The sequence below is a fragment of the Harpia harpyja genome, chromosome 1 (genome assembly GCF_026419915.1).
Source record: "Harpia harpyja isolate bHarHar1 chromosome 1, bHarHar1 primary haplotype, whole genome shotgun sequence".
Lineage (NCBI taxonomy): Eukaryota > Metazoa > Chordata > Aves > Accipitriformes > Accipitridae > Harpia > Harpia harpyja.
In genome coordinates this window covers 38,726,296-38,751,361 of record NC_068940.1, presented here as the reverse complement: position 1 = coordinate 38,751,361, position 25,066 = coordinate 38,726,296, and the positions used below count along the sequence as shown (strand labels likewise).

The 25,066-nt window shown below is 47.0% G+C and overlaps 1 protein-coding gene and 1 long non-coding RNA gene across 3 annotated transcripts in view; one reads left to right on the top strand and one right to left on the bottom strand.

Annotated features, from left to right (window-relative positions):
* KCNB1 (potassium voltage-gated channel subfamily B member 1) overlaps positions 1-21,670 on the bottom strand; it is a 137,053-nt gene extending 115,383 nt beyond the window's left edge. The window contains exons 1-2 of one of the 2 annotated variants that reach the window (XM_052788110.1): positions 20,816-21,670; positions 18,946-19,611 (exon numbers count right to left, since the gene is read on the bottom strand). In XM_052788110.1, the coding sequence (XP_052644070.1) occupies positions 18,946-19,512 (567 nt within the window). In that variant the 5' untranslated portion in view covers positions 19,513-19,611; positions 20,816-21,670. Of the gene's footprint in view, positions 1-18,945; positions 19,612-20,575; positions 20,757-20,815 lie in introns of those variants that run through there. The other variant, XM_052788119.1, reaches the window with a different exon arrangement.
* LOC128142210 (uncharacterized) lies at positions 20,594-24,728 on the top strand. Its single transcript, XR_008235303.1, has 2 exons — positions 20,594-20,686; positions 22,986-24,728. It is a non-coding gene; the product is annotated as an uncharacterized LOC128142210 (long non-coding RNA).
* The last annotated feature ends 338 nt before the right edge of the window (positions 24,729-25,066 follow it).

Genomic DNA, 25,066 nt, shown 5'->3' with positions numbered 1-25,066 from the left:
GGAATAATGTGCAGTAGGGTCACAGAGCACCTGTGATGGAATCATTTGCTTCATTTGCTGCAGAACGCTTTTATTCAACCCTCAGAGACTAACTCAATCACAAACACAAGGTAGCCTTTGCTGTCCAGAGTCTCCATGGCTTCAAATACACAATTGAGGAGTAAACTGTCTTACACATAGCACACACAAACACATCACTGTGGGGAGTTAGTGCAAAGCTGGTGTATGGTAAATCCAAGCTCTGGCTTCCAGCAGCCCAACATCCACACACAGGCAAGCCTCAGCAAGCTCCCGGCTAAGACCTTCTCCCTGCCTGAGCTGATACAGCCACTTGCTGTTGAGAAAATAACATAATTGCACACCATGTGCTAAGTCTAATGAAACCATATTGATTTTGTTGTTAAGGCCTATGTTTCTAGGTTTGCTGGCCTACCAAGGTGTGTTTTCCAAACTGTACCTCGATAGAAAAATGCAGAGAAATCTCATTAACAATAAAACAAATAACCCTGAAATGCAACTGTGCTTGTTTCAAATTCAAATCCTGAAGGTGACACATTTTAATGTGGTCAGCATCTTGCCTCCTACTTAATGACAGATAGTTTTGAATGGCACTAGGTCACTGGTCATTAATTAGATACATCTTTTATACTGTACCCTACCAACAGCAGAGGAAGGGGGCTCACAATGCCAGAACTCCTCTGTACACAAGCACTGTGAACTGAATGCCTACAGAAAATGAGAAGGATAGTGAAGAGGGAACAGCTGTTGTGCGAGAAGGAGAATTGCATTATTGTGAGTAGTTTCTGGCTACAGAGCTGGATGATGCTGAGCAGGGATTTCATACGTGGGGAACTGTCCAAGTTGAAAATGTATGCCCACATCCAGTGCTGGGGTCATGGCCCCTGGAATAACATGGGATAAGTTTCTCTCCCCTCTCTGCCTTTTTCTTTAATTCCTTCATTATTTTTCAAACTTTTTGAAGTGCAGAGTTGCAAAGGAACGCCTAAGAGATGACCTGAGAGTGAATGATGAAAACTGGCAAGTCTGGACAGCTTGGAGGGGTGGTAACTCCTGCAGTCACCTCGGGTGTGAACATCTGGAAGAGGAGGACAATGAAGGACACCGACATCACTCCAAGAAAAGCCATCAAGAGGAGAAAATAAAACTGTGGCTTCACCCAGCATTTGAAAACAGGAGGTAAATAGTGAGGCAACATGATCTATCCTTATCTGCTCTCCTGCCTTTTCATGGGCCAAATGGGACCCTGCTGCCACCCCTGTTGCTAGGAGGGTTTGCTGGTGATAAATCTCTCCTTGACGTCCTTGCCTCTCTGTGTCACCACAGCGCTTCAGATTGCCTCAATAGACATCCGGCTCTTCCATGGCACTGATCCTCTTCAGGAGAGCATGAGCATACCTTTAGTCAGCTTCGGTGGGATGTACCCACGTTATGAAAGCCCATGCTGAAAGCGAAGCCTACGTGTACATGCTTTGCTGAATTAGGCTGGAATAAACTAACAGCAGAGAAATTGCATTCAAAGATTTGGTGTAGGTATTTGCACCTAAACGCTACCATTGTTTCCCATAGATATCCCACAGACAGGGCAGAGCGCTGGAGATCACTGTCTGATGTCAACAGACAAAATGTGGTTTCACCAGCAACCTCTTCATCTCAGTGTATGCAGAAACTATGGCAAACATTGACTGTCTTTATGATAATCACTGCAGAAAGACTCAGCGCCAGCTACCTGGAGGCTTTAAGCGTGCTGGGGAAGTGCTGCTCTCCCAGATTTGGACATTCACTATCTTTCACTTCCATGCAACCTGCAGGCCAATAGCTTTCCAGCACAGTCTCCCCAGGAAAGTCTCTTTCTCAGAAGACAGCAGACTTTCATGCTTACAGTCTAAAACACAAACATGCAAGAGTACACTGTCCAGAAGGAAAACAGACCCCAGGATGCATATTAATTACCAGTGGCATAAAGCCCAGACGAGGTTGCTGCTCCATAGTCAAGCTATAAATCTGTCCAAATAGGATTCTGACCACATTTGCCTTGTTTATATTACAAAATTTTATGGCCATGTGATTCTTCACCTGGAGAGGAATAGTATCCCTGCACAGCCAGTTAAGGACTGAGATTTATTATCTGGTGAAAAAGACCTCAATGTTCTCCGCAGGCCGGAGGAGATCTGCGTGTGCTGGCTGCTGTGCTCCCGGGGCCAGGGGCTTTCCCTGGGGAACTGCTTGGCTGCTGCCCCTACAGCAGGACCCCCACTCAGGAGCTGGTTAAAAGTTCCTGTAAAGGTTTTATCCCTTTATTTTCCCCAGCAAAAAAAGCTTCAGAATAACAGAAAGGTTTAAGCTGCCCTAACTCTACAAGCCTATTGATCTAACTAAACTTCTGCAAGGGCATCCTACTCCTTCACCCTGGTGAGAAACCTGGCCCATCACAGAGCTGCTGTTACATGGATTTCTGCTTTGAGAGGGTTTTTGCTATGCAGTTTGGGAAGATATTTCCAAATGAGGTCAAAAAGAGGTTCTCCCCACTTTGTCCCGCTCACTTGCAGTAAGACTGGCTCTGCAATGCTGGCAGGAGAGAGAATCCAAGTGCTGCTTTCACCAGGGAGGGGAAAGGACTTGATCTGAATGTGCAGAGGGAGACAGATGGCTCAATTAGAGAAAATACAGATTTCCTTCCCCATTTCAGCCATACTTCACAGCTCCTGGGCCCAGCACTGTCACAGTTATAGCCACAAAAAGCAGACGAGACGTTAATGGTCACATAGGATGCTAGGGCTCGGGCTCACAAGGTGCTTCACTGTGGCTTACCAGCCTAGCGTGCCAGCTGAGGGAGGTAACCGCTTGTGTGCCTGCTCTGAGCCCCAGCCAAGGGGACACAACACACGTCTGATGGGCACCAGTTCGGCCAAGTGGCTTGGCACTGCCTGCAGGGCTGACTTGGTGTGGGAAACACTTGCCTGTGGCTCAAACCTGACCTGGGAGTTGGGAAAGCTGCTAGTGTCTCAGTGTGCCTCAGTTTCCCTGCCTGCAAAGTGGGCTTAAGCAGATTCCTGCAGAGCACTCTGTGATCCCCTCAGGAGGAACACTACGGAGAGAACGTATCTTCCCTGTAGATATGAAGGATCCAATTTCTGCAAGCAGAAGCAAGAAAGTGTCCAAACTGACAAAAAAAATAAAATGCAGATTGTTGAGCATCTGTTCTGCAGAAACAATCTCTCCAGGCCTCTTGGATGTTGCAGATGACACATTAACCTTAAGCACTGAAGAATTTTAATTGTGCTTATTTTCATAGAAACTTAGCCAGCACATGCTCCTGGCCTCCTCAGTGAAATGGGTCCTTTAATTGCACCATAACTCGCTCCCTCTTTGCTACATGCTAGATGTTAAGCAGATGCTTAAGACTTGTTGACTTCAAGGAGACTACTCACATGCTGAAAGTTATGTGCATGCTAAAGTTTTCCACTCTTAGCAAGGTTTTCATTTTGCCTCTAGCCAGATCCAGCAGGAGGGTCAGCTGGATCTGAGCATCATGTATGCCCTAGGCAGAGTGGGAGGATCAGCTGTCTGGTTTGATACTCACTCTTAAGAGATAACTTTGACAACGGGCAGGGGAAGGCATCTTCCATTCCTTATTATTATACGACCATATAGCTCCAAAAATCTCCATTCTGTACTGGGTCTCAAAGGAAAATATTTGAAATAATCCATATTCATTAGAGTTTTTAATTCCTCACACACCAGAATTCAGTAGGCTGCTAATGAAGAAGACAATTATACAGCACTTCACACAAAAAGCAAACCAGAACAGGTGAAAAGGCTGGAGCTTTGCCATACTTGCTCTCTGTTCTTTGGCAGAGGGCATCATTGCTTTACTTAAAATGTATTGAAACATCCCAACAGTTTAAGGACTCAGTCTGAAAGGAAAAGAGGTGACATTTAAGATTAATCATTAGCTGTTGACCACCTAAGATACTAAATCAAAAAGGCGACAGCTGGCCAAACTAAGCTTTATCTGTATTCCTTCTGAAAAACACAAGCAGAAATGATGCTGTACCAGCAGGGCTGTAAAAAGACAGACTGTGTTTGTTTTGCCCCTTGAAAAAGGGCTCTGATGTACAAGTACAGGGCAAAGAAGTAGTCCCCAAAGGATTTACGTCCTACCAAGGCAAGCATGGGAAAAGTGAAGAGAGATTTTCCATCTTTTGCACATGTTGGTCAGAGGCAGAAGAGAGAAAAATCACCTTTTGGAGTTTGTGCAGAAAACTCACAGCAAAGCCATGACCCCTGATCTGCCAATATCAGCCATGTCACTGCCCAACAGACCATTGTCTCAGCTTGGGATTTCATCCTACCTGCATGGAGGGAAGACAAACTAGAGCTGTACAACACAGTGGGGTTGAATTCAAGAACATCGAGCTAAATTTTGACTCACTGGACTCACCAGAAACACTTTGGGAAAGACTGCAGCAAGGAGGTCAATGGTGAAGGACTTTTAGCGAAAGAAACAGGCTTTTAAAGAGGGGGTTGCGATGTACTTCTGATGTAAAAGATCATTCTGTGGACAGGAAGAGGGAGCCTATTACCAGTGTTATGGTTTATTCCCCCCCCCAAAATGCTACGGAAAAGAAATGTTCCAGCAGGTAGGTGATAATGCAGGGAACAAGGGATGAAATGACAGCAGAGTTTTGAACTGTTTAAGGACCTGGTGGAAAAGGAAAAAAGAATAAAAATAGGAAGAATCTTAGTACTTAGTTTCCCTTAGGACAGAAAGTCATTAATTACTGATAGAAAGGATCTGATTTGCTGACCATTTAAACACATAGCTGCACTGCATGCAATGATACGTCTAATCTGCACACAATTATCCTGTTTTTCCACACACAGATTAAATAATTGCTTGTATAAACTGCAAGATACATTTACGTATTGCAGCTACCTGATTTGCATGCTAAATCACAGCAACTGTGCGTACAACCTATCTGTTCATCTTTCCTTTGCACACACACATGCCTGCCTAAGTCTGCTCAAATCAAGACCACAGATTACGTCTGTCTGGAAAGTATCACTAACACACTCATGTACTGAAACTGGCACAGAGTGCCTGGGGGGAATGTTTCCCAGTGCTTTAGGATTAGTTTCTAACAACAAAACCTGTGATGCAACCAGCTTAGGTGAATTAAGCAGGGACAGCCAAAGCAATAACTTTCTCTCCATATATGCCCCGCTCACCGTTTTGGAGATCACTGCCTCTGTGCAAAAGAAGGACGACCAAACAGGTCCTTTAATCCCTCGCTGCTTTGCATGGCCTGGAGTCCTACTGGAAACGAGGATCCCAGTTTAAGTGAGCAAGTGGTGGTGAGGAGAGCAACATGGCTGAAGAGCAGGCAGAGGCACTCCATCCTTCTGCTCCTCCTCCTCAAGAAACAGGCCAGTTTGGTTATGGGATTAGTAATTATGGAATATATATTCATATATATATATCTATATATATATCTATCTCTACCTTTCTACAGCAGTTTTTGTTTTCTCTGCAAAACATATTTATTACTTGTTTTAGGTAGCATACATGAGCTGTGAGTCAGGCCAGTGTTCCACTTAGTGCTATATAAACACCAAAAAAAAAAAAAGATGGAACTTCCTACAAAGAGTTTATGAATTAAATAAATTACACCTATAACGCCTGGAAGTGGCATTGCCATGCCCAAGTTATCTGGACCATGAAGCAAGTTTTCCAGAAGATAGTGCAAACTATTTCACAGCTGCTTTACAAGAAGCATTTAAGAGCATCTTTAAAAATAACTAAGTCAAGTGGGTTTCGTTCATGGCCTTTCATGCATAACCAGAAACTTTAGTAAATTTTTTCTTTAGCTTAATGGATGTGCAAAAATAATCGAATTATACCTGCCCCAGTGTTCAGCAGAGAGGAAAGAGAGACCAGATATCACTCCAGTGGGACCCGATGTATTTGCCTAGCATGATGAAAGTCTCATATTTGAGTAGGTAGATTGCATATGCTAAAGCTGGCTTTGGCCAGGGCTGCAGGTGTTAAATGAGACCATTCCCTGGGATTGCTGGAAGTCTAAAGTTACTCCTATAGAATAACACTGTGTGTAAACACAGACGAGGGAGAGCATGAACATGGCAATTAGCAAAATGAACTCTGATACCTGACATGATCTAGAATGCAGCACATCTTATGTTTGGTGGAAATATCTCCCTACCAGGACAGCCCAAAAGTGCTCTGTCCTGTTATGCTGAGCCACATACAGGAACTTGGAGTCAGGAAGGGGTCAAAACACATACAGCAAGTGTTGGGTCTGTCGGTACCATGGGTGGCATGAAGGATGTGTGAGGTTCTTGTTCCTGAAAAGCTCCCTTTGATAAGATCTGCTTCAGTCAAGGCAGGACTAGTAGGGCCCAGATCAGTAGGAATTAATCAGACTTCACACACTACACCTCATCTGCTTCAAATTTACCTTGAAGGATCAAAATAACAATAAGTGGGACCCAATGTACTTAGAGTCAGCTCCCAAGCCCGCAACTTTGTCAAAATAAACTAAAAATAAATGCCAGTCATACCATTTGGCATCTCCTCCAGAAGGCAAAACTAGAGGTTGACATATCTGAGAGCTCTCGTGGTACCAGCGGGTCTTCAACACTCCTGGGAAACTGGACTAAACCATCTTCTCATAGTCCCTCCCAACACTGACATAATCTATCCTAATGCATTACAAAAACTGGCAGGTGCTTAACACTGTAAACCAAAACTGCTGTTGTGTGAGCCTGCCTTCCTCGTAGTAACAGGTAACACATTTAAAAGACATGGCTTTTCTCAGCTAAAGGCTGCAAAACCTGCTGAGATCAGACTCTTACCTGGGGAAGATTAGAGGCTAAGAATAACCATGCGTTGACTAACCTAAGTTTAATTCAGCTCACTGGCAATAAGTGTGAGGTACAGCTGTAAAATGAGGGGACATTTGCTGCCAGAACTTTGGTATTTATTTATTTTTCATTTCTGTTCTACCCTCACAAAAGCTATTCTTTCTGAGAAAAAAAACCATTCCTAAGTGATGCCAGTCAAGGTAATAAGACATAGATGGTCATGCAACTCTTAGTCCAAGGGCTGAGGGGAAAGAACTAAGGCGAGCTTTGCAGTCCACCCCATGCAGGACTTCCTAAAGCTTTGTGCATGGAAGGGCAAGGAGCCAGAAGCTCCTTCCCCTGCAAAAGCAGACTCAGCCTGGGAGCCGCTCTGCAGTGGCTCCCTGTAGAAGGGAAGCAAGCAGGGGAGCAGTCAGAGAGGAAAAGCTCAAGTGTGAAGGTCCCCACAACTCTACACAGTGACCCCTTAGTGGGACCAGCTGTGCTGGGCTGACAGCTTTGGGTCCCTTGCACCCATCTGGTGTAGGCACTGGAAGATACCTCATGGCTGTGACAGCCTTGGTGGTCAGCTGGGTCTGCTGAGCATTGAAGAGACCCTTCAAAGGGCACTACATAGACTTGATGGGCTGCATCTTAGAGACCCTCCTACAAAGGATAACAAAAGAAGGCTCTCTTGGAGTGAGGATCAGTAAATCCCATCACTGAGATGGCTTCAGAGAAAGCCCTCTGCCACCAGCTCTGCTGCTTTCAACCAGGGACACGAGTTCTGCTGCCAGTCGCAACTTTCCTCTTGCCAACAGAGATAATAGTGTGTTGGTCTAAAAAATCTCCCAACTGCTGTCTTCAGCCTGTGTCCAATAGCAGTCAACTTCAGATGTAACGGCATGGATACATTGACAGGCAGACTAGTGGGTTCTTGTACATGAAATACAGCTATAAAATGATGATATCTGCTCCAGTTTGCTTTAACTTTCTAGACTAGGTTTGCTCTTACCTGTATCTGGGAAATTTTCTTATTTACTATTTCTTCTGCATTGTCACATTTAAGTGTAGATAGATAATAATAGTGACTGCACCAGGCAGTCATGAGGATTACTTAACTAATGTTTGTGAAGCACTTTAAGATCCTCAGATGAAAGGGGCTAAGAAATATAATGTATAATTATTATGTATTATTAATAAACTTCTGGCACATTGACAGGAGAGGAAACAACACTTTTGCCCCCCCCCCTTTTCTTTTCTAAAAACATTTAACTTTTATGCTGTGAAGGACAGATTTACCAAAAATTCACAAACAAGTAAACAAGGAGTGAAAGGTCCCTATTCCACCACAGAGGCTGGGTTCTTCTAATAGCAGAGAGCAAACGTTGCCTCAGAAAGTGAGTTACACTCCTTTTCTATCCAGACACTTGATGAACCCATAGTTTTGAGAATAGCCAGATATGGAGAAGTACTAATAGTGGAAGTGGTCAAATGCACCGATTATGAGAAGAGAGTTTATTTAATGTGTGATCACTACAGTTAAGAAAAACATATGATGCAAAGGAAAGTAAGTGTTGAGAGTGATAGATGAACATTTTGAAATAAACAGAAAAATGACAGCCCTGTGAATAAAGTTTTTCAGAGCTGAGAATGTGCCAGATAAAAATGAAATTCCCAGAAACCTGAAAAAAACCAATCCGAGGTGGATTCCCAGGCAGTTTCATGGAAGCATTAAACTCTCTTATGTATTACAGCTGCCTCTTGAATGCTTAGGGCTGGGATCCAGCTGCACCAGAGAAAAAAAGTGTTCCAGGGATTAGGGGTGGATTACAACTCTGTTCCTTGCTCCATCACAGACCCTGAGAAGCCAGTTAGTCCCTCTGTACCCTCTCCAAGTACACTGGGATAATCGCACTGCTCTCCTTCACAAGACAACTGGGAGGACAAACACATTACGACACACTTAGATGCCAAGGTAGAGAAAGCTAGGGATCGACAGACGCTGAATCACTGCAGAGAAGGATAAGACAAGACTGGACGTAGTCATATAGAAGGCTCCTCAGGGAACCAAGGAGCTGTTCCTGGTGCTTTGTGCCACAGCGTGTTTCCGTTCCCAGTTTATACTACCATCAGATACCACTGCAAGCAGCCAAGCAAAGCATACCTGGCATGTGGAAGAGATTTCTTGTGTCATGGAAAGTGTGCTTACTAGAGCTCCTGCCCACTACAAAAGATTTTAAGTAGTGAGACTGAGACAGACCTCTTTGCTCACATCTTCAATTTATTCTTTTAGCAAAATGAGTATTTTTTAAGAGATACCCACAAGGAATCTTAAGCCTAAAATAAAATTTGGTAAGTATAATCACATTTTAGAAACATTTTGTCCATCAGTACCAATCAGAGAGCATTTCTGACATTTATGCTGTTTATGTGCTGCAAATGAGATTTACAGCTCCATTTTGTTCAAAAATGAGCAACAGCAAATGGACTTAAATAAAATAAAACAAAGTTAATCTGTGCTTTTGGCTAGAGACTCTGCATGAATTCTAGTCCAAACAGCATTGAATAAGTTGAACTCATAATAACTGGAACTGATTATGTACCGCAGAAAAAAAAAGAACTTTAAAATTAATTGTTCCTTCCATTGCTTTGACTGTTCTTCTAGCTTTTGTTAGTGACACAATTTTTTTATCAGATTAGATGGATGCCTGATGGATGTTGCTTTTCACGTGAGGTTTGTCAATATGGGATTCAGGTATTAACAAGTGCTTCAGTTTTTGCTTTGCTATTGATTTCCCTTGTCTAAACCCAGGTTTCAGACACACAACCAAGCAGCAGAGTGCTGAGTTAAGGCCCCCTTCCCCACGCTGCAGTGCCAGCACCTCAGGAAGAGTCACAAAACATCCACAGCCCTTGGACCAATGGTCCACATTGTTGGACCAGAATAGCTGCAAACTTAAGCACAAACACTCACAGGAATCATGACAGGTCTGGGAGAGACTTGTGAATGGGGAAAAGGCAAACATTCCTAAAAAATGTCAATATATCTTCGAGGCCAGGCAGAAGCTGGATGCCAAGGGAAGGGCTGGCTGCCATCATCTCACCTGGAGGTGGCATGGGACAAGTCATACAGCAGGGAGAGGACAATAGTGCAACCTTGTACTCCCAGAGAGAAGCAAACCACAGGGTCTTTCCTCTTTGAAAACCCACATGAAGCTGGAGAGGTGCTGGAGCCCTGGGTTGGAAAGAGATAATTAGGGGCAGATTGGGAGATTCAGTAGGGAAAGAGATGGGTGGTCCCCCAAAGACCCCTGTCCTTGTAAACCACACAGGCTCTTTCCTGACTGCTACCTAAAATACACTGAAGGGAGCTCCCAAACTACCCAAAAGCCCATGCTCTGACCAGTTACTGTCCCTCACGTTCACACGGACGCTGGTGCTATAAAAGGTGGCAATTGTTTTGGCTGAGGAGATACTACTCCCGTTGAATAAGGATGCGAGTTGTTCATTACACTTGCTGTGCTCAAAGAGGAGCTGGTTGCTAGGATTAGGAGTTTTTAACTGAAAATAAATACCTTTCTTATACAGGTTGATTTTGGTACAAAGTAAGTCCCATATGGGGGGCAATTTTAAATGTATTTCTGTGCGTATACATATCAATATATACTGTATTGGATACGTATTATTACAATTATATAATTCCACAATACTTTTTTATACGTATATAGTCTAACATATGTAGTCTCTTGCTATTCAAAACAGTTAGACAGCATGCCCTCCTTACAGTCAGCATTGCATCAGAGAGTGCTGAAAATGCCCCAGTACAGACCTTTTAGATCTACCAGAGAAAACCTTTCCATTTTTCTGTAGCCACTCATTCCTCAAACATGACAAAGTTTTCCAGGCTGGGCTCACTTAAATAGGAATACCTGTGCTGAAACAAAGAGAGGTTTGATTTCTCACTCCATCCCCTTGGATAAACTGTCAGATGGCTGTCAGCACCTTCCACTGTAATATCACACTGTAGGCAGCAGGCAAGGGCCACTGGAATCTCACCTATACCATGAAAACGTACTGGTGACGTGGGACAGGGGGAAGCCAGGGTTTCCCCCCACCAGCTCTGCCCCAGCCTTCCTCACTGACCTTGGGCAATGATCACCTCTTCACTTTAAGATGGGGATAATATATATATCACAGGTTTGTCCTGGCCTTAAGTAATCCATCTTTTCAAAGCACTTTGAGAGCTTTGCTTGATGAGTACGGACATCATAATACTCATCTGTTCCCATTACATTCAATGGGAGTTTTACCCTCCACAAAAGCAGGGCTGAGGCTGCTGGTGTTAATGGGGGACCTAGAAAATAAATGCACTTGGGATATTTAAATGCTAGTATTTTGGGAGGGGCTATAGTAGGTACAAAGGCACAGTGCTTGTGCAGGGATGCTCAGCACTTTTCCAGGCTTGCTCCAGAATAAAGAGTAGAATTTTTTCATGAAAAATCAGAAAGAGACCTCACCGAGTCCTGCTGGTAAACATGTTCAGCTAGTGCCAGATTGTAAAGGAGACAGAGGAGGCTGAGAAAAGCTAGGGCAGCAGAAAGAAACCAGAGACCAGCCAAACTCTAGGGGGGAAGCTTACTACAAGGTTTACTTTTGCTGTACTGAGTAATTGAGAATGCCGGGAGGTGAACATGTGGCTATCACCCCAGGGACTAAACTTAGGGCAAGGTCATCTTAAGGACAAAGAGTGCCAAAGCTAAAGCAGCTCAGGCACAACCATTAAGCAACGGGTGCAGGGCAGGGATCCCTGAGCTCTTACCAGCTCCTAGGTCCATGGCACAGAGCAACACAGAGCCAATTTACCCACTCAGCCCTTGAAGCAGTTTTGCCCTGTAAGGACAGTGACCTCCAAGCCTGAGCTCAGCTACTGCTGTACTGTGGTGTCAGTGCTCCCAGTCTTAGTGTAACACATGGGAAGCCAACCCAGCCCATGATGGAGCTGAGCCTCTAGATTGAGGAAACAAACTGGGCAACTCTTATAACAGTAAGGGTCTCATCCTTGTCTGCCTCAACGTAGTAGAAGCAGTGACAACATATAGCTTCCATGTATAGCTTCTTCAGAGAAGGCTAGTATTAATGTCTTGCTCACATTCACTGACCACATTGTGCCTCTTCTGTTGCTGCCAGATATCCCCATGGAGTAAATCATATTGACTGTGTTTATTATAAGAACTAAGTGATCAGCTGTGAACTTTCTTTGACATAAATATTTTGCCATTAGCAATGACAAAAAGCAACACTCATTATAAAAGTAACACTGGATTATGCCTCTCCATGGGGGCATTTACATCAAGAGAAATTATAAGGAAATCGTGATCTTCGGGATCACTAGGAACAGGCAAAAGTAGGAACACAACGGCAAGGATATTTCTCCCACTGTGTAAGAAGAATTAAATGAAGAACGTGATTTAAAAAGTGAAAAGAACTGTGGTGGGTTTGGGTTTTTTTGGTTTGGGGGGGGTGGTGGTTTTTTGTTTGGTTGGTTTTTTTTGCTTTTTGTTTTGGTTTGGGTTTTTTTGTTTTTTTAAGAACACAGCTCCAGAGGGCCTCTGCATAGCTAGCACTGAACACCACTGCAGTCAGTGCACACACATCAGGAACAGCATGCTTGACTTGGCAGTGCATGCAAGTGCTTTGCACAGGTACCAGCCGAAGCTGCACCCACACTTTGTGAGCATTACACCACACCGGCATTTCCTGGGTGGATCAGGCCCAGCACTCTTCTTCTGAATCCCATTACTAAGCCTCTGCAGTTACAGCTGAATAAAGCAGGGATTTTCCGTTCTTGCAAGATTTCCTACATTTTTGACTGGTGATGTTGGCACCTTAAACCATGTCTGCTCACAGGCTGAGCAGGATGGGAGAACGCTGAGCAGCAAGGGGAATTAATTTCTTAGGGAGATTTTTCAAAGGTACAAATTAGCACTGGTGCTTTAAAAATAGCATCGACTATACTTCTATAGCACACGTTCTCTAAGGAATTCAGCCCAAGCACATAAGCTTGTCACTTCCCTCCTGAGGCAGGCAGGCACTCTCACACAGATGTGGATGCTTAGGCTCAAGGAGGACCACAGACTTGCTCCAGGCTCTCCTAGCAGAAAGTTACAGATAAATTAAAAATCCACGAGTGTGTGTGTATATATATGTTTATGCACACTATACTTCATGGACTGTATAGCAAGTACATCAAAAGAACTACTAGGCATAACAATTTTAACTTTCCCTTTATAAAATTCTTTAAAGATTGCAAACCTGCAGGCCTGTATTGTAAACTGCTGAACCCAAACCATTTTCAGGGAGGAAATGCCAGGCAGCTGCCTGCCTGGATCCAAGGGGTGCTCAGGGCTGCAGTAACAGGTCTGGAGAAAGCATCATCTTTGAAGGGTGAGGATCCCACCTGGAGAGCTTAGAACACACTTGTTGTTGGCAGATGCATACCATGAAGGAAATAACATGGGATGTTACATTAGGGATGTGGAAGACCAACAAGGTGGTGTCATGGCCAGGTTGTCTCCTATGTTACAGGAGCTCCCAGCAAGATTCTTTAGAGCCAGGAAAGAATCACATGACATAATTACCAGGCTGGCAATATTGCTAGGGTTCCACCCCCTACCCCTCAAACTGGGAGTTTAGGGAAGTTGTAATACAGAGGAGTTCTGGGAACTGGCAGCACAGCAATACGTTGTGGGAAGGTCATTGGTGAGATAGCAGCAGAGGACACATTACAGGGAACTGAACGTAGGAATTAGGGCTCCCCAGACAAAAGATTTAAGAAGTTCACTGGAAGGACGAGCACCCAGAAAGGAGCTGCAGCATGAAAAGAGATTGATACAGAACAGCAATCGTTCATGTGTCCATAGGACAGTGCTGCGCTAGAAACCCAGCAATAAGCTATAGACCAAAGTGGCAAATCCTTGAGCCCAGGGGAAAGGCTTTGGAATGAGGCTCTCCTTTTGAGGTTCTCTGAAGACAGGAGTTTACTTTGGATGAAGGGGAAAAGTCTCCTAAATATAGCAGAAAAGCCAAGGCAATAGCCGCATCAGAAAAATGAAAGTCACAGATGCAAACACAATACAGGCAATCTGGCTTTAACAGACAAAGTCAACATCTGCCCTGTGATGGAAGCCTCAGAGACATACAAGACATGGCTAAGATGTAACCCCTGCAATTAGGGAGAGGGGTTTCCTCTGCTGAATGCTAAATTCAGGCGGGTTTAGAGATGAATGAAAACTGCATGCCATAAGGAAGGGCCAGGAATAGAAAGCCCATGTGGGGGAAGAATGCTCTAGATGTAGCAAATGCATCTCCAAGAGGCTTTATCATTCTTATTTTGTCACTACTATCAACAATAATAAGAAAAGAGCTTACAGCGCAACCTCCCCAATCCCTAAGCAATGCATCCAGAGATTAGCAGCAGGGAGCAGCGGGCAGCTCGAGAAAAGCTGTTCAACAAATGTAGAGGCATGCATAATAAGATTACTGAATTGGAGTTGCATGTTTTCAAGGATAAATGTGATATTATTGCACTGGCAAAGACATAGTAGGGACAGGGGAAAGGATAAGAAATAGCCTGCCAGAATGGAAGGATTGCTGCAGCTGAGCTCCCAACAGGACAGCGACAAGTGGGAAGTGAAGGCAGCGAGGAGCAGAGGAAGTGCACATCCTACTTGACATGCAGATATGCAGAGAAGCTTTTTGCAAAGTGGGTGATGTCATCGTGTTTTTCTCAGCCTTCAGGACAGCAAGAGAAAAATAGATGAAACCAGCACATGCAGAGGAGTCTGTAAGACAAGCAGACTTTTTTTTCCCCACCCCTCTGTGCAACACTAATTACTCAAATATTGATCAAGGAAATAATTTGTAAGGACTAAAAGAAGAAAGAATTTCCTTTCCTCCTAAGAGTCAAAAAGGGCAATGTTCTTGCAGAGTTGCTGGAAAGGTCCAGGTGATCAGAGGATTTCCAAGATCATATAAGTTAATTCAGATGTTGAGTTGGTCTAATTTGTTATTTGTTTATACTGGAAAACATGGAACAACTGCGGTCTGTGATTTTTTGGGATGCCAGGAAGTCTAGTTGGATTTACAGCTAGGCTGGCTGTCCCAAGGGGCATGAATGTCTCTCCAGTAGGTGGACCCACAGATCCTAACTAGCTTGGTTAGTAAAAAACAACAGCTACAGAAGGAACTTCTGCTTTGGAAACTCAGGGCTGCTAGCCAGGTTGTGGGTGACAGAAACCAGCTGCCCAGGCTTAGCCTCACTGAGGGAAAGGGCAATTATGATTAAAAGCCCAAACCTGAGTGCTGGAAAATGGCTAGCCACTACTGCCCTGACATGGACACTAAGTCCCAAGAAAAAGCAGCAGTCCTCCTTGGCTTCTGGAGAGCTGCTTTTCATTCCTGAGGAAAGGAAAACTACCACACAACAAAATGTAATAGCCACTCCAGAAAATATCTGCACCTCATCTTCATCTGGGATAAATCCAGACAGAAGCAAGCACCAGAGACTCCTCTATGGTTAAAAATGGATGTTGCGAGTACACCAAAGTACAGGAGGAATGCTATTTTAAAAAAACCAAGCAAACGAACCCCCAAAACAGAAACCAACCATCAAACTGTTAAGGGAGACCAGGAGAATGATGAAAATAAGCAGGAATATGCAAAAACAGGAAGAGGTGGAAGCATCCACAAAGACTGCAGTGAGTATTTCTCAGGGATATATAGGCAAATAAAGTCACAAGAAGCAGGAGAAACTGATCCTTTAAAATATCTTGTAAGGCTAGAGAGAGAGAAATGAAGAGTTTTATTAAATAACTGCCTGTTAAATATTTTCTCATTTGGTAGAGGGAGAGTTCCTCAGTGCTCAATTTCGTGCATAGGGGTTTTCCCACTGGGCAAGGTGACCGCAGGGGAGTACAGCACAGCAAGTGCCTCCAAGTTAAATGGACTGGGGGTTGAAATGGTTCAGGTGCCTGTTGCACAGTCAGACCATGGAGAAAGGCTGGAGTGCTGCCCCATGGCTCTACGGCACCTCGCACAAGGACAGCGCAGCTTCAGTTACAGATGCGAGGGACTGCAGCATTATAGGAAAGGAGCAAACACCCCTGTCCTAGTGCTGGGAGGTAACAAGGCAGCGAGCCTGGGGCTTTAACAGCTGTCTGCTGCCTCATCGTAGAAATCCAGGGGCTCTCAAAGAGTGGGTATTATAAAAAGCTAACAGTGTTCTTTCCAGTCACATACAGGGTGAAGCATCACACATAAATAAGACACTGCTTGCCATGAGGTGGTTAGTTCAAAAGACGCATTAGTCAAAAGATACGGGTAAATCCTCAGTGGATAAAAGAGCAACAAAAATTAAGGTCTGGGGATCCTTCATTTCTTATCTGAATGTTGTTTTCCCACCCTGAGGTACATCACATATAATTTCTTTCTTAAAAAAGAAAACCAAAACCAACCACAAATAGAAAACAACTCACTCTCTCAGGATTTAACCTGTCCCAGTATAACCATGAGAAGTTCCGCAGTAAGCTGTTATGGAGGAGTCAGGTTAAGTGTTGTGCAGAAAATGTTAAAATACAAACAAATGCTGACAGCCAGCAAAAAAGCCCACCTCGCTGGAGCAGGAGTTAGACAACAGGGCATGGCTTATAGAGGGATTGCATTAGGTTTGGGGGACAACCTGCATTTGGAGCCATTTTCTAGACTTCTTAAAGAAAAGGTGAAGGGAGACTATTTCTTACATTTAAATGGAAAAACCTTTGCACTAAGCGGCACAAGTCTGAAGAAAAAGAATAAGCAAGAGTAGTACAGATTTTCCCAACAGTGATTTTAGGTCCTTCAGTGACAGTCATTAAACCTCAGAATAGTTTACTTTGTTCCCTTTCTATAGGAACAGTTTGAGTTCCCAGACCTGGCAAAGCAGATGGAGTCTAGCTTTAGGAAAGGTGACAGAAGCTCCTGGAGGCCCATGGCCTCAGTGAAAGTGCTCCACTGAGCAGACAGCTGGGGAAAGCTGGCCAGGAGCTATCAGGCAGAGGCTCAGATTTAGAAAATGCAGCCTGAAACAGAGCCTGGGCACAGCTGGTTAGGTCAGATAACGGGTCAGGCTGCCAAGTCCCTCTCCCCACATCTTTCCATCAGAAGACTGGGTCCAGCCTATTCAATATGTGGAATGAATTCTCATGAAGGTGATCAAAGCAAAGGGCATACTCTGGCATGAGAGAAAAGCTATCCACCAGCAGGGAGCAAATCGGATAAAGAATAGGCTTAGCAGCTCTTCTGTCCCTGCCTGGTAAGCTAATTGTTCAGCATGCCCATTTTCCTTGCTACACTTGACATGAGTAGAAATCCGTGTTTGGAAACTGCTGGAATATTTGAGGTCTGATAACATACAGCACCGTTTTCCTTACAGTAACGAAGTCACAGAATGATAGCTTTAAATGGGAAGGATAATAATGCATTACCATTCACTCCCAATTAATCCAGAGCTGCAATGCCGAATGCACTTACTCCGAGAATTTTCTCAGAAAATGAAGCTAGAGTGTATTTCATTTATAAATCACAAAAGACACTTATTTGGCAAGAATGACCCCTGCTCATATACAATAAATCATGAACATCAACAGTCTCTAATGGATTTTGAGTCAGTGCCACACACAGCAAAGCCCGGGGCCTGTGTTTCAGGATTCCAGGACTGTGCCAAAGGAGCCTTATAAATGATTAATGCATTCAGCACAGTGTCATCTGTGCCATTGGAGAGAAAAAGACATTCTGGGGCTCCGTTTGTCATTATAAAAAGTGATAATCGGTTCAGCAGCTGACCATGCCTCTCCCTTCCCCCACCAGAATGAGCCATTTAGCTCCACACTTCCTAAAATCCCTTCCCCAAACTTTCGTACATGCTCTTTGTTCATGATGTGCAACATTTTGATAAGAGAAAAGAGAGGGAAATAAGTCTGCTCATAAGTAGCCCACCAAAGCCAGATTCCCATGGGATGGAACTAAGGTTTGCATTTGCAAATGCACATACAACAGGGAGGAGACATTAAAGAGGTAGCTGGGGCTTCTTTCTACTACTTTGCCATACTGTGAAGACACCAGTACATAGAAAATGCAAGTTTTGGTCCCTACTGCTCAGTCTCTTATGCTTTTCAGTTATTCATCCCACAGTTTTCAACCTCTCCCCCTTCACTTTTGTCCCCATGGTTACAGAATCATTGTGTTCACAGAGATTTTCCTCACTAAAGAATATGTGACTAACATGAGACAGCTGAATTATCAGAGCCAACTCTGACATTGGTTTCTTCTAACATGGATCTTATCTTCCATACACCTTCAAATAGATCTGTTGCACTAGCACCAACTTCAGAGTAAGCAGCACTTCAACTATTGACAGAGCTGCAGCAGTACTGCACAGGGAGACTTAAATCAGGTAGATGATGAAATTCAAACACTAGCTTTAGCAGACCCACAGCTTAGGAATGCATGATACAAATAACTAGGAGATGTATTTCACCACAAAATTTTAAATTAAGCCCTAGAAGGGAAGGCATTATTTCCTGACTGGACTAAGGTCTAAGAGTTCAAGTAGATTTCCTCTTCTTAAAAGCCAGTTTGGTTAAGCAGTAGGAGACACGCATGTTTTAGGCCCAAAGAAATCTCTATTACAAAACATGCTAAGATAGGCCACTGGATAACAAGTCTACAACCTCCAGCCACTGCAATCAGTGAATGCTGACCCACAGGTCAGCAGAGCTGCTCCCACACTGAGCAGCCTAGGCTGCCCCTGGGAAGCTCAAACTAGATCCTTTCCAAACTACACCAAAAAGATACAATAAACCTTGTTTGCGTCTCGGAGGCCTTTCTCCCCTTCAGTCACAGCATCCAGCCAGCCACAAGTGCCCAGATGCTAAAGCAAGAGCAGCAGGGCAATACCTCACGTAAGCATCACCACAGTCACGAGCCAATACAGGCAAGACTTGACAAGAAATGTGGAGATCTTACCTTGGCCGCTACAGAGGAGTTGGGCTTCTCCAGGAGGTCCCAGAGCTTTTTCCTTTTGTCAGCACAGCAAGTGTTATCGAATTCCTCCCCTTCCCTTTCCCTCAGCGTCTCAGCTTCTCTCTTCAGCTCCTCGTTCATCTGCTCCTTCTTCTGATGGTAGCGGGCCTGGCAGCAGGACTCCAGGTAGATCTCATCCACCCCCCAGTAGTCCAGCTCCTGGCTGAAGGACAAGGCGCACATCTCCTCCATCATGTGCAGCTTGCCCGTACGGTAGAAGTTCAAGATTGAGGTGAATGCCCCGGGATGCCTGTCGAAGAAGTACTCGTTCTCCTCCAGGTTGTAGTCATCACAGATCTCCATGAGGGAGTCGTGTGTGTTGCAGTCTCTGAGCTTACCCAGCCTGGTCCGTGGCAACCTGTCCAAGGTCCGCCAGAGAACCTCGTGGGCCAGCCCCCCCACGTTGAGCTTGACCCTTCGGGAGCAGGCCTTGCTCCTGACGATCTCCGTGGGGTCCGGAGGCAAAGAGGTAGTAGAGCGAGATCCATGTTTATTCATCCCCAGAGGCATCGCTGGTCCTCCTCAGGCTGGACGCTCCAAGGTGCGGCGCGGGGCAGGGCGTGCGGGGGCCGGCTCTCCTCACCTCTCCTTCCCCTCCATGCCCCGGAGCTGCAAGAGAGGCCGACCATGGGTCCCCGCCCGCTGACCTCCGCGCCCGCCGCCGCCTCGGCGCGGCCTTATCCACGCGCGGGGGAGCCACGGGCCCCGCTAATCTGCTCAGGGGGCGGCAGCGGCGGCGCTGTCCGCCCGGGCGGTGCTGAACCGCGCTCCGCCGGCCGGGCGCTGTCCGCGCCCGCGGTGCTGAAGGCCGCCCGCTCCCACGTGTCGGCCGGGACGCTGCCGCCGCCGAGCTCCCCCGGGCGGCGGCCGGGTGTCCCCGTCTCCCCCCAACCCCTCTCCCCCGGCGGACCCCCGCCTCTGCCCCGGAGGGTCGCTTGCACACCCCGTCCGGGGGAGCTGCGGAGGCTGGGCACGGCCCCGGGAGTCTCTGCTAGCAAAGGGCTGGGAACTGCAGACTGATAGGGGAGGGCACAGAGCTCCCCCGAGCACCGCTCAGCAATGCGCCCCAAAAGGCGGCGGGCCGCTAGCCAGGGGTGGGCTGGCATGTCGTCCCCCGTCCCGGAGCGGCCGGCCGGGAGCGCACCGGCCCCGCCACGGCCGTCCCCCGAGCACCCAGCCCAGCCGCCGCTCCTTCCCGCGGAGGGGCCCTGCCGGACCGCGGACGCCGGACCCCGGGTGTCCCTAGGACCCGGCCGGGGCAACCCTCCTCCTCGGAGCCGGCGGTGCCCCCCCGCTCTGCCCAGCCGTGGAGGCTGCAGGGAGAGGCGGAGGGTTTTTGTAACTCCAACCTTGCAAATTTCCCCAGGAAAGAGCTGGGCAAGGGAAAAGGGGGTATTTCCAGCCACTCTAACGACGCACTCTACCTCTCCGGGCTGCCCAGGGATGCCGCCCCACACACCCCACGCCGACCTCTGCAGAACAGGGAAATCAACGAAAACCGGAATAAGGAAAAAACCCGAGCTTTCCTTGCAAAGCCGGCGGGCTTGTGACAGCCCTGAGCACTGTTGCTTACACAAGATGGCACGAAGAAAAACCCCGGCGCAGAAAGGAACGGCTCCTCCATGCCCAGCCGGCACAGCTCCGGGGACTCGGCCCCTCTCCCCGCCGATCCAGGTGTGTGTGTGTCCCGTCCCCCCCCCCCCAGCCCCAAAACTGAAATACCGCCGCTGCCTCCAAGCCGCCGCCGGGTCTGCTCCCCGGCGCACACGGGGGAAGGCTCCCCTCCCTCGGCCCGAGCCCGGCCCGCACCTACCTCCTCCTGCGGGCTCCCAGCGAGGCGTTGCGGGGCTGTGCGGGGCCAAGAGCGGCTACATCCTGCGGCGGGGCGGGCAGCAGGGGCGGCCCCGCTCGCATCCCCCCGCGGGCAGCCTCAAGGCGGAGGGATGGCGGCCGCGCTCCCGGCTGTCCACGGAGCCCGGGGGGAGGGGAAGGGAAACGAGGTAAATCGGATCCCTCGGCAGGAAGCTTTCCAAGGCCTTCCCTCGGCTGCGGCTCCTCACTTCTGCCTACAGTCAACGCCGAAGCCGCATCTGCCCCCGCCCCCCCCCCCCCCCCCCCCAATCCTCTCTCCGTGCAGACACAAAGGAAAGCTCCGGTACTTCCTTCTGCCGCCTCGGAACGGAGATCAACAAGTCTAGTCTGAACCTCCAGCTTTTCCCTGCAATTCTGTCCCGGAGTTGTTTGGAGTTAATTGGAAGTTGGGGGTGGAAGAGAGGAAGGCAGCTCCACCGTGAGCTGGGATGCAGCATTGCAGGGAAGGTTAACGCTTTCCTGGCCGGGCCCCGCCGCCCCGGGGCTGATTTAGAGCGGGGGAGGCGCCTGGAACAGACCTAGCAACGGGTGGAGAGCCGCAGCATCCCTCCTTAGGAGGACGGGGCTATTCCCACCATCCTCCAGCTCCCGGTGGTACCACCCGTAAAAATAGGAGCAGGGATTGGTGCCAGAACAAGAGCGATGAGCAGAGAGCGCTGATAAGCCCGGCAGGGCCCCTATCGCTTCCCAGGCCCTGCTTGCTGAGCCGGGAGCAGCTGAGCTCAGCGAGGCTGCACATCACTCTTGTGTGCGAGGAGTGAACTGGGCCCTCATCCTCACCCCAGCAGCCCCCCATCAAAGCAAAGATCCTGTTCTCAGGAGGGTTGCATGTATTTGCAGATACGGATAGGAGGAAGAGCAGTGGATCTCTCCTGCTGATTAGGACTATAAATATTAAAAAAAATTATAAATATAATAAAAATAATAATACTAACCTGAAAACACAGCAGAAATGGAGAAAAGGGTGACTTTCCAGGCAACAGCACGGCATTCAAAGCATCTCTCTGCCACTCTGTCCTTCTTGCCTTCCTCCTTCACTCCCAACAGGGGAAACAGACCTCACCAGGAGCCTAGAGCTCCATTAGCACCATTTAATGGGTACATTAGCATCACTTAATGCAGTTCATCTGCTTAGGCTGGTGTACCAGAGGTGCAGCAATGCTCGTTAGTCCTTTCTCCTCTTGCATTGATTGACCATGGCTCTTGGACTCTAGTGACAATTCCTACTACAAGGTTTCTAAAACAGGAGCCCGGTGCCTGATTTTATGTGATTAACTAGGGAAAAAGACTCTCAGTGCTGCTTTTCCCCGCTTTCTATTCTTCTCTCCCTAGCCCCCACCTGGCCCCCATTGCCCAGCCTACACAATGTCAATATTATGCTATTATATTTGGTGTTTGAATGTCCACATCTTCCTTAGAGATAGCTTTCTGAAATCCCAGTGTTTGTTTTTCTCCAGTACCTCCTACAACTGTATGTCATCTGTATATTTCAGAATTTCTTACAAGGAGAAGTGGGTCACTACCTTCCTTTTGCAGATGAGGAAATTAAGATATAGAAAAGCAAGATCACCCAGAGGGGAGGTGCAAGGAAGAATTGGGAATAAAACTTGTTGACTAGCTTAATCCCAGCCCAGGGCCCCTCCACTGAAGTAGCTCCCCCTACCCCATGAAAACCTACAAGCGGCACCCAGAGCACTTCAGTTCTCCTCTTACTTTCTCATCCTTTCACCTCCAGACCCTAGTTTACTCCTCTTGCAACAGAGATGAAAATCTCTGATCAGGGCTAGGAAGCTAAATCTGTTAATGATTACCAAGTGCTTTGAAAATTCCAACTGGCAGGTGCTGTAGGAGAGCAAGTTATTTGTTTGTTAGCACTGGCATCCAGGGCACATTATCTCCCCTTGTGACAAATGCAGGCCGCTCTTCTGCGGGAAGAGGATGCTGGGAGGGAAAATGACAAGTAGCCTAATGCAGGGAGATGCATCAGATTCAATGCAGTTAAATCACTGGGAGAGAGGCAACTCAGGTTTATTAGCAGGGCATTTGTTTCTTCCTGCATCACTCTTGCTACCCCGCCAATGTCATTCACGTGTTCTGCCAAGAGGCCGGAGAACCAGCTGTGGAGAGGGGCACATGAAGGGGCATCATGGAAGTACAGACTCCTCCACTGCTGCGTGCCCACCCTTCCACCCACTCAGTCCTGCCAGTGCTGAAAAATCGTACTGGAGTCTCAGGTAGAAGCTGCGAGAAGGAGCCCTGCCCAGGGCAGACCCTTCAGCTGGCTGTGCCTGGGGTGATCCAGGAGTCTGGGCAGAGGAGAGGACGTTTCCACCCCCAGGACGTCTGTTCCCTGCAGCATTTCTTGTCCCACAATGGAGAGTTTGTCAGCAAGGGGCAGTGCAGGCCTGAGGATGCAGAAATGTGCAGCCTGCTCGCTCTTCTCCAAGGTTATCTAACCTACTCTTGGTTTGGATATTCCTTTCAATTGGTATTTTTGTACCCTGAGCTTCTGCAAACTTAATTTATGGTTTGTTATTTCCACAGCCTATGGAAGCAGCCAAATGTTTGAACACAGTCCATGGCAAACCCTGTTCCTTTCCAGGTATTACAGCAGTTATTGACAAGGAAATACCCTAAACCTCACGTACTTTAGAGGAAATGTGGAGAGTACGGCAAATATATGTTCTCCTGGGCTCACAGTTAATGGTATATACATATCTGGATCTCATCTGCCAGGCAGAAAAACCTCTGTAAGACAGTGTTTGCTGTGCTACAACATGACAGTGAAATAGGCTGAGCCTAAATGTGGAAATGTCCCTCTGCTGATCTGCAGTGACTCCTCTGCCTGCATAAGGAAAAGTATCACATCTTCACAAACACCCACACCTATACAATGGTCTGGCATCTTCCTGCCCATCCTGCAAAGCAAGAGGGGAGGTTGATTTACATCATTTTACTGGTCACAGAAAAACAAACGACTGTGAGAGAAGGAAGGCTCCTCGCCTGTAAACAAGCGCTCAGCCCTGTCACAGCAATGGTATGTGGAACAATGGGTTTCCAGCAGAGATGGGCACAGCAGCTTTGGCGGCCCACGAGTTTTGGCTAGTTTCTGATGCTGAGGGGATGCTGAGTTTCATATTCTAAAATGAGCTATAAGATGTAACAATAACCCATATTGTTCTTGCAGCCCAAGGGCCTTGTACTTGTCCTCGTGAGTGGGAAAGGCAGTCATACACAATAAGCTGTCTCCATTACAGAGTGTTTCCTATTATGTACCCGTAAGGATTCCCTTAGTTTCCAGGGATATTCTTTCCAGCCTAGAAACACTTTAGGTACAATGGAGATTTTCTTCTATAGTCCAAAATCCTTTCCCTTAAATGGGAAAAAAAATTATCAGGTTTCTTGGCAAAGATCTGTAACAAGTGTTGAAAAGTGCAAAAAGAACTGAGATACATAGTGTGAAGTGGCATGTGCTACTGAGAGCCCAGGAGCGTGGAAATACTGGAATACCAGGGAAAAATACTGGAAGCAGACAGCAAAATACAGTCCAAAAATGAACCTTAAAGAGACAAGGCTCTCCTTGAAAAACCCAGGCAGAACTTGGATGGCAACGTCAGCAGCAGCTGGGCTCCATCATCACATTCTCCCTTGCTGAAAGCCCTGTTCGGAGGAGTTCAGCTGTAGCTGCCAACCTACGCTGCTGCAGGGGAGCAGGCTCTGTGTGCAGGGGGAAAGCCTTGGTAGCCACAGCTTTCCTGGCCCCTGGCCTGTACCCCCAGCACGCTCCACCATTCACTCTTGCCCTCTACCAGCTCCTCCTCTCACCGTGGTGAAAGAAAGCCTTTCCCAAACTGTATATGTATAAGTCCATAACAGCTCGTTGGTCCCGATATCAGGGCCTGACCTCTGCCATGCTCTTTGAGTCCTCAGAGAAGCACCAAAGGATCTGGGAGGCCTGAGCTGCTGGACTGGATATCTGCAAAAGCAGGAGATGGAAGGAGGAAGAGCAGAGAGGTCTCCACGGGGACCGGGGGACCAGAGAGCAAATGCCCCTTGGCAGAGGGCAAAGACTCCGAAGACTGTCTCAGCTATGGAAGAGAAAAGGCAGGTGAGGGCAGCCCTCTTTTGTGTTTGGGAGGACAGTAGCCACATGGGAACCCTGTCCTGTAAAGAGTTGAAGTTTTCAGCTCAC